The 12,453-nt window shown below is 40.4% G+C and overlaps 2 protein-coding genes across 2 annotated transcripts; both read left to right on the top strand.

The window, feature by feature from the left end:
• The first annotated feature begins 1,385 nt into the window (after positions 1-1,385).
• On the top strand, positions 1,386-2,856 carry LOC137965062 (U-box domain-containing protein 8-like). Its single transcript, XM_068811460.1, has one exon. The coding sequence runs from the start codon at positions 1,556-1,558 to the stop codon at positions 2,648-2,650; it is 1,095 nt and encodes a 364-aa protein (XP_068667561.1). The 5' UTR covers positions 1,386-1,555; the 3' UTR covers positions 2,651-2,856.
• Positions 2,857-8,761: 5,905 nt separating this feature from the next.
• LOC137965064 (NAD(P)H dehydrogenase (quinone) FQR1-like) lies at positions 8,762-12,227 on the top strand. The gene is made up of 4 exons (XM_068811462.1): positions 8,762-8,898; positions 11,217-11,310; positions 11,412-11,674; positions 11,790-12,227. Exons 1-4 carry the CDS (start codon positions 8,846-8,848, stop codon positions 12,019-12,021), a joined length of 642 nt encoding a protein of 213 aa, XP_068667563.1. The 5' UTR covers positions 8,762-8,845; the 3' UTR covers positions 12,022-12,227.
• The last annotated feature ends 226 nt before the right edge of the window (positions 12,228-12,453 follow it).

Here is a 12,453-nt window from a genome sequence, read left to right as displayed (position 1 = left end):
GTCGTCAGCCATGGGCCGCACCGCGCACGGCGGTCCCCGTTGAAATTTGACCACTGTTGCATGAATCGCTGCCTCGCCATTGTTCGTCTCAGAACACATGCATGACTTCGTTCGCAGAAAACAGAGCAGTTAGAGTTGGTTTGCGCAGATGGAGCGGTTGGAATTGGGTAGTTCGATTTCATCGTGGTTTGGGTCCAGCAGAGAAGCATATAAAGATGATTTTCTGCAAAATTTCCTCCCTCGTAGACACAACGCATTCATCAATTCCAAGTTTCAACCACCTGTTCTTCGAAGAATTAAAGTTCTTTGCTAAACGGCGGCTTCCTGTTGAAACTTAAATGTGCTTTGACTGATCCTGGGATTTCGCTGTGGAACCCTTCAAAGCTAGAAATAAAGGTGAGTTTTTTTTTTACGTAAACTCAGGGACTGATGAAAATCCAAATCTGATCGAGACTCGTTGAGTTATTAGTCAATTCGACGAGTCAAAAAAAAAAAAAAAACATGAAATAAAGTTATGAGTCGACACAAGATCGCTCTTTTCGACCCATCTTCTTTCTTCATAGAGGAAAACGATTCAGTAAGACAGCCAACCAAAGGGAGGCCGCTTGAGCTTCCGTCGTTCTCTACAACTATTGGCAGGAGCTCACTTTCCTCTGTAACAAAGAAAGAAGTTTCTTCCTTCTGGGGGTTCGGAATTCGGACAAACCCATCGCTACCAGTCTTTGACTACATCGACGAGCCGTCCCTGGATTCCCTGACGTGGTGGAGAGCAGAGCTGAAGAGTTCACTTTAAAGAAATCAAAATGCGTTTTTGTTAAATGCTAAGAAGGAGAAATTTCAACTAAGAGTGGAGAGAGAGAGAGAGAGGAAGGAGGAGGGAGGAGGGAGGGGGAGGGTGAAGAGGTCAAATCTGCGTAACGCCATCAATTTCGGTCCAGTTGGTGGAGCAGGTACCGCCGACACTGCCCTTTACGCGTCCCCCCTCTCCCCTTCTTCCCATTGAAACTGGTTTGGTCTGCCAAATTAGATATATAAGAAACATTCATTAACAAGATATGTCCCAATTGATATTTCCAAATTCCTAACTTCCAACGACACGTTCTTGATTCCTATCCTCCAATCCAAACAGCCACCAACTAACTTCTATTATTCTGATTCATCGAATATGAAAACTGAATTAAAATATTAAATATTTCCCCCGCGGAAAAAAAAGGAAGAAAACAGAGGTGGGCCCCAGAAAATCGCTTTCAGTAAAATGTCAAATTATGTGGGCCCCTATCGTCGCCACGTGTTCCGCATGAAACCAGTAGTCTAACCGTGTCCCGCCCCTCTGGTCTATCCTCTCTCTCTCTCTCTCCGTCTGTCTCTCTGAGGGCATTTTCACTGGGGACGCTTTGCCTTCCACAAATCTTCCTTACTTCCCTGGGGACTCGCTCCACCTCGACCTCAAATCTGGTCAGTACTTCCTTTCTTGCACTCTCCTCACCAAAACCCAAAACCCCAGTCTGTCTTGGTCTCTCGTTCTTCCGCCAACAAAATTAAGCGGTCAAGGGAAATGGGGACCGAGCTTCCGGACGACTTCAAATGCCCGATTTCTCTGGAAATAATGTCCGACCCTGTTATCCTATCATCGGGCCACACCTTCGACCGAGCTTCGATTCAACGCTGGCTTGATTCAGGGAACAGAACGTGCCCCATCACTAAGCTGCCACTCCCCGCACAGCCTTCGCTCATTCCCAACCACGCTTTACGCAGTCTCATCTCCAATTATACGCTTTCTTCCTCTCCTCCCAGGTCTCAGCCCTGTTCCTCCCCGCAGATCCTTTTGGCTCAGCTCACCTCTCCCAGCTCCACCACTGTCGCGAGGCTTGATTCTCTCCGTACCCTTCACCGTCTTTCGAAGCACAGCCCCACCTTTCGGCACCAAATCACTGACTCCGGCGCGGTGTCTGTGATTCTCCGCTTCGTGGGTTCCGCGGATACCACACTGCAGGAGGCCGCTCTCTCTTTGCTTTTTGATCTCTCTTTGGATGACGATAACAAGGTGGGCTTGGTGGCTGAAGGGGCGATTTCTGGGGTAGTTGCTGCTTTGCGCACCGGTACAGATTCCTGCCGGGCACTCGCTGCCACTACGCTCACCAGTCTTGCTGTTGTGGAGGTCAATAAAGGGACCATTGGTGACCATCCTTTTGCAATAGCGGCTTTGGTTGAACTGCTGAAAGACGGTAAGGGGAGGGGACAACGAGAAGCTGCCACCGCTATTTATACGTTATGTTCGTTCCCGGAGAACCAGAGGAGGGTGGTGCGCTCCGGTGGGGTGCCAATTTTGGTCCAGTTGGCTGGCTCTGGCGTGGAAAGGGCCGTGGAAGTCTTGGGATTGCTTGGTAAATGCAAGGAGGGGAGACAAGAGATGGAGAATTTTAATGGCTTCGCGCAAACCTTGGTGGGGATTTTGAAGGGTGGGAGTTCAAGAAGTGTTTCACACGCGCTGGCCACATTGGGTTTGGTCTGTGCCAACAGCAAAAGGATATGCCTGGAGGTCGTAAAAGAAGGAGTTTGGGAAGTTTCTTTTGGGTTAGTTAAGGATGAAAATGTGAAGATTAGGCGGAATGCAACGACCTTGATTCATGTTTTGAAGCCTTACCGATGAAATGGGAAGACATCTTTTACAAAGGTGAGTTAAAATTTTGTTATTATTGGTTCGGAGCTCGATAAATGGCTAGTCTTCCTATGTAAAGTTTGAGTAGTTTATCTTTGTGGTTTTTCATCTTTCATATGTTGTACATGTGGAATAAATAAAAGATGTCTGTTGTTGTTTTTGTAAGATGTTTAGAAATGATGAAACTGGTGGCTCAACTGTAACCGTCTCCATAGAAATTGTACCTGATCTTCACAAGCTATACCTCATGTAGCTGTCCGGAATGGAAAAGTCTAAGTTGGTGAACTGTCACCTATTGGCTGATGTTTTCTTCTGCTAAACTTTTCTTTCTTGACGACAATATTTTCCATTCTTAAACTTCATTGGTGAAGTTAAGAAGTTGCGGTTTTGAACCACTGGTGGGAGCCACATCTCCATGAAAACAGTTAGGAGAAGTGGCCCAGAAACAGTTCTTCTCCTCTGAGAAATCTTGTTGGTATAAAATTAATTAGAGTAGGACGTGCGGCAGTGGGCTTCCTTTACAATGACAAGGTAAACACATGTTTTCATGTGTACAAAGAAATATATACATATGTGTGATGTTGCACTTCATATTTCCTCTTTGTCTCCTACTTGTAATAGCTTGAACATCGAAAGATCCACATGCTCTGCCTGGTAAGTATGGTGCCCTACTAGTAATTAGTGCTATCTGATTGGAGCATCATTTTATGAATTAATGTTGATTATCCCGGACACAATCATACTTTAATGAATATAAATAGTGGTAGCAGAGAATAAAACAAGTTACATAATTTCTTCCTAATTTCCCAGACACAATCATACTTTAATGAATTGGACTCTAGGTACTTGATAAGTTATGAGAAAGTGAGTGAAATTTTGTGACAGAATTTCAGCATTTGAGTTGTTTACACTGGTAGATTGTTTAATATCTCAAGCAAAAAAGTTAGGTTGTTGACTTTATGCTTTCTGGTGCAGAAGGAATGGGCCTGGACAGTATTGAGAAACTTTAAAAGTAACTGAATAGATAAAATGAGATGTTATACCCTGTGTGATCTGTGTGATCTTATGTGTCTAATTGAAATGTTCCTGGAAATACTCTGGAGACACGGACAAATATTTGTTTTATATGTAGGTCTTCAAGAAGCATCTAATAGTATTACTGTTGTTGATGATACAGTAGTTCTGAGCTAAGTTATTGAGATTTGAGAAAGCTGTACCTGTGTTATGCAATATTACCGAAATTGAAAAGCTTGCATGGTTGATATGTTTTCAACATTTTGGACATGTCTGTAATGATGCTTGACGTGTTTCGAACTGTCTGGTGGCTTTTTCAAATTCAGGTTGAAAGTGCATTTTCTTTTTGGCTCACTCTTGATATTCTCTGTGTCATGTTTATTTTTATTTTTTTATGAAGAAAAAAAATAAACATGACTCAGAGAATATCAAGAGTGAGCCAAACAGAGACTCTGAGTCATGTTTATTGAGGTCTTGCAACCATTATTTACTGATTACTTGAGAGGAACAAATATGATGTAATACTTGTTCTAGGCCTTGGTCCTTACTGGTCTTTACAGCAGTTGCAGTATATAATGTTATGGTAGTGTTTTGTTCACACTTGTTGAACCTGGAAGCATACCTGGACCTGGTTGGGTTGTAAAAATGTACAGTTCTCTTTGTTTTCTTGTTCTTGAAGTAACTTCACTGGCACCTAACAACGTGGAAAATATTGAGTAAAACTTTCCTGAATCTGTGTTCTAGACAATCACAACTGCTATCTGTGATTGCTCACATGCCCCCACTTGAATTAGGGTGTAGGACCTATTACTATCTATGGCCATGATTGGTCTCGAGTGTGGTTTGCTGCTTCATTTGGAATAGCAAATTTGATCTTGAAAATATAGGGCTCTAACATTAATATATGGTTAGAATAATAGCTTCCGATTCTTGAAGAATGACTCTAAAGAGAGAAGCTTAAGCTTAAGGAAGAGCAGTACAACCGAAATTATTATTACTTAAATTTGAAGGTTTCCCATACTCTCCTACACATTTGGTCCTCACTATTGCTCTGAACATGTGGATAACATTTAGTGAAGGCATAAACACCAGTGGGGTGGGGGTGCCCCAATGGACCTGCTTGGTACCATGAAGAAAGGCATTCAACTCAAAAGTTCTAGTTTAAAAGTGCATACACCCAAGCTATGTTCTTATACTGAGTCATTAAGCACCTTTCAGCCGATACCGTATTTTTGTCAATCATGTTTAGGTAAAGAACTCCTATTTGTGATTGTTGCTACTTCTAGGAACAATTTTGCCTAGTTGAAGAAACATATCTAGTTCACATTTTTGTCTATTGTTTAGTTTCAAAAACTCATGGTGGTTGGTGCATATGCTGTGTTGGAGTTGCGTTTGGTTTTCTTTTGTTAGTTCCACATAGTTGAATTCCGGTAAGCTAGTAAAGAGTCAGCTCTGCTCAGATTGTTGGCTCCCATTCATAGTCATCTGTCTTCTATGGGGCATACTTATGAAGTATTTTGGTCATAAATGTACACCTGTTTCCAGAAAATATATATTTGATGTCTTTTCTAAGAGCCTCTTGTAGGTTCATTTGATTGAAATACTCCTTATCTAAATCTAATATGAACAGCTCAACCTGTCCGTGGGATGGGAAATGAATTAGTTTAGAAAACTATATCTGATATGGTTGAGTTTGGATGAATAGCAATTAGTGATGTTCCTACAGAACCCATCTAGAAAGGGTTCAGAAAGGATAAATGAGAGAAAGTGAAGAAGTGATTAAATAGTTGATAATTTTTCTTCACTGGAAGATTGTTTTTACCTCATGGACATTAAAGAGGCGAAAACTTTTTTACAGGACATTGAATTTTTTTTTTTTTTTGTTTAGAATGGGGATAATCTTTTTTTTATTTCTGAAACTTACAGATGCTTAAAGGATGTGGCATGTGTAATATGATGGGATTTTAGAATGTAAAATCTATTCATGTTCCTAGAAATGCAATTATTAATCAATGAGAAGACATGTTTCCTTTTGAAACCAGGAGACACTTAGTAAGAAATGGCCGTATCATATTGATACTATCACATTTGGAAGGATGGAATACAAACTTCCATGTGACAAAAAGAGAGGATGCGATTTTTGTAAATGGTTATTAGATGTCTCATTACAGATTATTTGATTGTGACCGGATTGGGGTGAAGAGGAGTCCTCAGTTGATCTTTCACTTGATTAGCTACCGCTGGCCACCTCACTCACTTCATTGCTACTTTGGTGCACCTGCCATGCTGAAGCTTCTCATGCTGTTCATGTTACTGCAACTCTACCTATCATAGTACTGATTACTGCAATCTACCCATTTTATCTCATTTCCTCACCACTGAAAAGATGGAAAAAGTCATTCATTCATATGTGAGAGGAGCGTGCCAACTTTTCCCTTACTGATACCAAGGAGACCTCTTAAACTCTGCATCTACTATCTACTTTGATAACTTGAAGGTAGCTACTCCACCATTCTTGGGCCAAGGAGTTGTTAATCTGTCTGTTCTTCCAACTGACCTTTTTAATTCAATATTTTATGATGACTGAACTTTTCTTTTTGTCTCATTTTTTGTGGTTTTTGCCTCTGATTTGTTAGTTGTGCTATGGAGAGGATAGATTGTCAGGGTTGTTAAAAGTGACATATAATATCTGGCGTACAGGCTTCATAAATTGAGGATATGGGGCTTTATTGAAATCGAGATGTAGGATCAAGCTTGCAAGTGGAACTTGAGGATCTTTCATATCGTTAGAAGTGAGATACAAGATTGAGCTTACAAGCTCCACAAATTTAGGACAAGGAACCTTTTATGAAAGTGAGAAACAAGATCTTGCTGAATGGGATTTTAAATTGGGGAGGACAGTTTATCACTGGCTATCTTAGCTATGCAGGCGAGTACTCCCTAAACTTTTGGAGTTTGAGAAATATCTTTATACTTTTTTGCTGCACGATGTCTGTTTTCAGTGGAGGCTACTAGAAGGGGTTATAGAACAAACAGTCAGACACTTATCATCACATTTGGGGTCAGGAACAACTAGCAGAATATGATTTCTCAAATGGCAGACAGCAGCAGCTCTTGGGATGCTTCACAAGAAGCTTGATCTTACCAGTGTTGAATGGTTTAAGAAAGCTGATGGTGTTTAATTCAAACTGCTGGGCAGACATCTGGCATTTCAGGAACAAGCAACATTGGTTTTTACTTACAATATGTCGATGTCTTTCTAGTTCCATCAGGCTCTAAACCTGGATGAAGGATGAACCATTTCGGAATGGAACCAACTCGGTCACTGGTTCCATGACAATCTTTCCCATCTCTCCTTGTGAAAGGCAGCTAACTGGTAGGTTCTACTAATTTTTAAAGATAAAATGAGAAACTTCTGCATGCACTTTTCATGTTAATTTGGGTTTTGTTGGTTGGCAAGTGTGAAGGGTTCGTGTGAGCTGTTGTCCTTAAGACGGACCTCTTGGGGCCAAATTTGAATCGAGGTACCAGTCTGACATTTTGGCTATTGATCTTTGCAACTGCTGTTGCTAGAGATGGGGACAGAATAGAACGAGGAGAGAAGAAGAGCATCGACCTGTTATCAAGACCACTGTAGAATACGGCTCTTTTAACTGTAAATATGATTTGAATGTTCATATGGGTAAGCCTGTAGCCGCTTTGTGAATATGTACTTGACAAGATTGCGCCAACTAAACCCACAATTTGTTTACGTTTTACAAATTTCAGTATGGGTTTCTGAGAAAAAACAGTATGAGCATTCAACAGAAACGGCACCGAAGTGATAGCAGGAACGCATTTCAATCTTTTTCAATTTCCATAGGATCCGATTGCGACTCCCAGGAAAGAGATGAAAAATGGCTGGTCCCCAATACCCTTATTCTCCTTCACCCAGAAGTGAATGGAGGACAAGCGAAAGCGGTAGTGGTAGAAGTGAGTCATGATGCCCATCACCCCAAAAGGCCAGCAAAAGGAACAGCCGGCCACAATCATGAGAAGCTCACGGCAGGCGGAAGAGTTGGTCTTCCCAACACGCAACACACGATTGACCTTCATCATCCAAATCCCCATTTTCCTTCTCTTTTACGCTGTCTTCCTCCTCGTCCTGTGAAAAATGCAGAAACATAATCTCCATTATTTTACGCGGAAGACCATTCGAGGCCAGAGGCAAGAGTCCAGAACTGGGATTTGGTAAGAGACGTCAGGAGTGATTCAGAAGTGGTGATAAGAATATAATAATTAGTAAGCTTTAATAATTGCAATTCATGCGTAATGGGGATGAAAATGAAATGCGCATGGAGATGGGCTATCATCTCCTTAGACTCCGTATAATCAAATCTCCATGAGTGAACTCCAATCTATACCACCTTCCCCCTTCAAATTTCACTCCCACTCTTTTCAAGATTATAAACAGAAAGCACACTATTAATCACTTCTCTAAGTGAAGATAGAGGATTGAAACTTCAATGTCAATCTAAGTAATCTTCGCTCTCAACTGCTTCCTTAATTGTTGAATGATTTCATTCAGTGTTGCCTGCGTTCGTGTTTACCGTTTTTAGGGATAACTAATTTTGTATTATTTTTTTATGGTGAAACAAATGCAAGCAAACTGGTTTATTAGAATTTTTAGATTGTTAAAATGACAGAAAATTAGTAAAGCCTTCCAATAATCTTGGAGTAGCTGATCCATTTGAGTAACATACGGCTGCTCCCAGCAATCAGTAGGAGAGCTCGGGTTGGCTGGTCTGATTTGTTTTAAAAGTCCCTTCAAAATTAGTGCATTTACCTCATCTGTAGTGACGGCTAGTGCGGTAAGGCCACGTACACGTTACAGTGAAAAGGCGACGCACCTAACAAACCCCATTATAATATTTTCTCCAAAAAGATCAAAAAATGCCCCCGTGAATAATATTTGAACGTAAAATGACTCGTTCAACGTAAATGATGATGGCGTGCTGACATCAACATCCCTACATTTTTTCGCAATTATTATTAAATTCCCATTAGTTTCGATCTGCAAAAGTGATTTTAGTAATTGGGTTAGTCAGCACGAGTTCGAATATATAAGTGGGTAATCGTCGCTTCGGTTTCTCCACTTCGACTTCCGGCACGAAACCGATTTCAGAAAAGAAAATGGAGTACCTGCCTCTGAAAGCTTCTCTCACGGCGACCAAGGTTTATATTGTGTAAGCATCTCTCCCCTCCTCTTTTTTCTTTCTGTATGGGTGGTCTTGGTTATGGTGCTGTGCTGTGTTGAGTTGCAGGCGTTGTTCTGTTTGTTCTGTTTTCTTTTGTTTTCAAGTGTTTTTGTTGTGATGTTGCAATTGGGTTTTTCTTTTTTGTATTTGATACTTTTGTTGATAGTATGTCCCGTAAAGGTTTCGTTGTGGACCGTTTGTGTAGTGGGATTTCCCTGTGGGTTTCTGATTCAGTCTCGTATTCTTATTCCTGGATCTATCTCCTTGATGATTAGGTGTTTCAATTGCTAAAGATTTCGTAATGGGGATTGTTGGTTTTCATGGCAATAGCCGTTTCTTTAATTTTTCGTTTCTCTAAATGCCGGAAAATTGGACTCTTCTCTGTGATTTGGAGAACCCCTCTGCTTCGTTGGCGAATTTGCTTCTTTGTCTTTCATTTCTCTAAATTAGGGGGTATGCTCGTGTGTGTTTCATTTATCCATAGTCAGCTCTCATTTCATTCATTCGATTGTAGTGTGTTTTGATTTTTTTAATTTGCTTAACCTTTAACCGGAAGATCCAACTAATCAATAGTATTAAATTCTATGGAATCACTAATCGGCCTTTCTGGATTGTGGAAAGTTCTTATAGTCTGTGATGCTCAGTGCTTCATTTGGCCTTTCTGGATTGTGGAAAGTTCTTGTAGTCTGTGATGCTCAGTGCTTCATTTGATACTACGGAAGGAGTTCACTTAATATTTGAAGATAAACGAGTTAACCTTGTAAGCTTAAGCAAATTGGGTTCTTGCATCATGCATTTTGGTTTTTACAGATTATCTTTTTATTTTTATCAAATTTGCAATTGGATCCTGCTATAGATGTGTTATTTTGTGCCATGCATCATTTTCAAATGCTCTAAAATTGGATTTTGGTTGATAGTTTACGATTAATGATCAATGTAGATGTCATAGACTTTGTAGAATTTCATTTTTCACTTTTTATGACCTAGCTTTTATGATTTTCCATCCGTCCTCGGGCTGTCTTGTTGTCTTTCTGAAATGGCAATGGGGAAAACTAGACACAATAAGATAAAGCAAAAGAAAGGTCAATTAGAATCTCACTTAACTGGGCCATTCAAGAAAGGCTTCTTGAAAGTCCTTAACCATTCCATGTCATGAAATGGCAATTTATTAGGTGAAAGGTTGGGTGTTCTCAAAAAGCATATGTGCTTGTTCTTTGTAGTGCTCTTGAATATTTTGTTTAAAGGGAGCTATCTTTTAATCTTTTTAGTTTTGATATATGATGTTGTTTGCTGATGTGCGTAAATGAATACAAATATGTTTGAAGTTGACAGCAGTATGCTGATGGATACTTCAAGCTCTGCTGTCATGGATGAAAAATCTCAATTTTTGAGCATGGAAATGGACTTGATTAAAATTTCTTAAATGATAAAATATGGCCATTGATTCCTCAATGCACGTTTCTCAGGGCTTTCATGGTAAGAAATGGAAGAGTATAAGAAGCTGAAATACCAGTTAGTAACTTGCAATATTTTATAGCCGATACATTTTGTTCAGTTCTTAAATTATGTCCTCCAGCTTATTATCTGAATTAGACTGATGAAGGTAAGTTTTTTTATCTGCTTGATCAGTAGGATTGAGTGGTTTATAATGCTCAAATTCAGCAAAATACTATGGCTCACTGTGCACCAATAACATTTCTGCTTTAAGAACCGCATGAACTTTGTAACTTTTGATGGTCTCTGACTGATGTTTTGTTGTTATTGCCAAATGAAGCTCTATTGATAAATATATAGCTTTTTCCCTGGTTTGCTGCTCCTCATGATTATTATTGAGCCCCAAGTCACTTACGTCATGGTCAAATTAAGTCTCCCCAGATTCCCTTGGACCCACTTAGGCTTAAATTCAACCTCACTCCATGCATAAGCTGGTAGGCAGTCAATTCAACTCTGATCTCACACCACTTTCGTTACTTTTTCTGTCATTATGAGTTTCGGCTAAAGTAGTGTTACCTTTTAATCCGTATACACAAGCTTCTTCGCCTGTAATTATCACCTTCAGACGTGGCTTGTTCCTGTATGTGGTGGTAGATGCTATTTCTTGTATGTGATGACTTTTTTTTTTTTTTTTCACTTTCTTGCATCTTCTCTGCAAACACTAAGACGAGGAATAGCTGGAGGTGTGGGTATTACCTTTCTTTTTGTGCGCCAAATAATTTTTAGAAATTTAAAATATTTTTCTCTTTTTTCATTTTCTACAATTTTCATTCATCAGTCTTCCTGTGCTGAAACATATACTATTCTTTCAGATATTACTCTATGTATGGGCATGTTGAGAAGCTAGCAGAAGAAATCAAGAAAGGTGCTTCATCTGTTGAAGGTGTTGAAGCTAAGCTTTGGCAGGTTGGTCATTTGTCTCCTGATTTAAGTAGACCAATCAATTGAATTGAAAGAGTCGATCATTGATCCTTCTGATTAAATCTTTGGTGCATGAACCCACCCAGGTTTCTGAGACTCTCTCTGATGAAGTGCTTGGAAAGATGAGTGCCCCACCAAAGAGTGATGTACCTATCATCACAGCCGCTGAGCTTGCCGAGGCTGACGGGCTCATCTTTGGATTTCCAACAAGATTTGGAATGATGGCTGCACAATTCAAAGCTTTTATGGATTCTACAGGAGGCCTATGGAGAGCACAGCAGCTAGCTGGAAAGCCAGCTGGCATATTCTACAGCACTGGATCACAAGGCGGAGGTCAGGAGACTACTCCGTAAGTTCCCCATCATAACAATGATCAGACTGGTGTGATAGCTGTTTCCTCTATGCTATCTCTAGTGGCAATGGTGGTTTTCTGATATAAATTGGATGCCTGGACGTTTTTGCAGGTTAACAGCTATTACCCAGCTTGTTCACCATGGGATGATCTTCGTGCCTATAGGGTACACCTTTGGTGCCGGAATGTTTGAGCTTGAGAAAGTGAAAGGTGGTAGCCCCTATGGTGCTGGCACTTTCTCTGGTGATGGTTCAAGACAGCCATCAGAGCTTGAACTGGAGCAGGCTTTCCACCAGGGCAAATACTTTGCTGGAATTGCCAAGAAGCTCAAGACAGCCGCTTGATTTTATGAGACACTATGATTGAATGATATCTGTTTGCAATTATATACATGTACATTTTTTTTTTCGCTTTTTATATCCTATTTGGTATTCTCTTTGCATTTGGATTTGCTCCTCGGTAATAGAATAATAGGGGCCTGATTGTCTGGCTGTAGTTGATGTGCTTCTGCAGAATAATGTTTTCTATGCTAGTGTATCTTTTGCTGTTATGGAGTTCTTTTGAACTTTTTAACAAAAAGCTTGATTGATCCAGCCTCATCTTTCAATTCCACGCAGGGATATGGCAACAGAGCGCTTTCAAACTCTCCCCCAGTCTTGGCCCTTTCACCTAGTTAACTCTTCATCCTTGTCCCCTTCATTACCACAGTGCCCTTTGCCCCTTCTCACTTTTGGGGATGGTAACAGGACGTGTTTTAAGAAAAATATGTTTGCTAT

Source organism: Aristolochia californica, unplaced genomic scaffold, assembly GCF_029961685.1.
Source record: "Aristolochia californica isolate CCGP_79_NKW_82.1479 unplaced genomic scaffold, dmAriCali1.0.hap1 SCAF_5, whole genome shotgun sequence".
NCBI classification, from domain to species: domain Eukaryota; kingdom Viridiplantae; phylum Streptophyta; class Magnoliopsida; order Piperales; family Aristolochiaceae; genus Aristolochia; species Aristolochia californica.
This window is presented reverse-complemented; position numbering and strand designations above follow the sequence as displayed.

Coding starts and splice junctions, on each gene's coding strand:
- LOC137965064 (XM_068811462.1), top strand. CDS start 8,846: ATGGAGTACCTGCCTCTGAAAGCTTCTCTCACGGCGACCAAGGTTTAT. Junction 11,311..11,411: donor TTGAAGCTAAGCTTTGGCAG/GTTGGTCATTTG, acceptor GAACCCACCCAG/GTTTCTGAGACTCTCTCTGA. Junction 11,675..11,789: donor GGAGGTCAGGAGACTACTCC/GTAAGTTCCCCA, acceptor ACGTTTTTGCAG/GTTAACAGCTATTACCCAGC.
- LOC137965062 (XM_068811460.1), top strand. CDS start 1,556: ATGGGGACCGAGCTTCCGGACGACTTCAAATGCCCGATTTCTCTGGAA.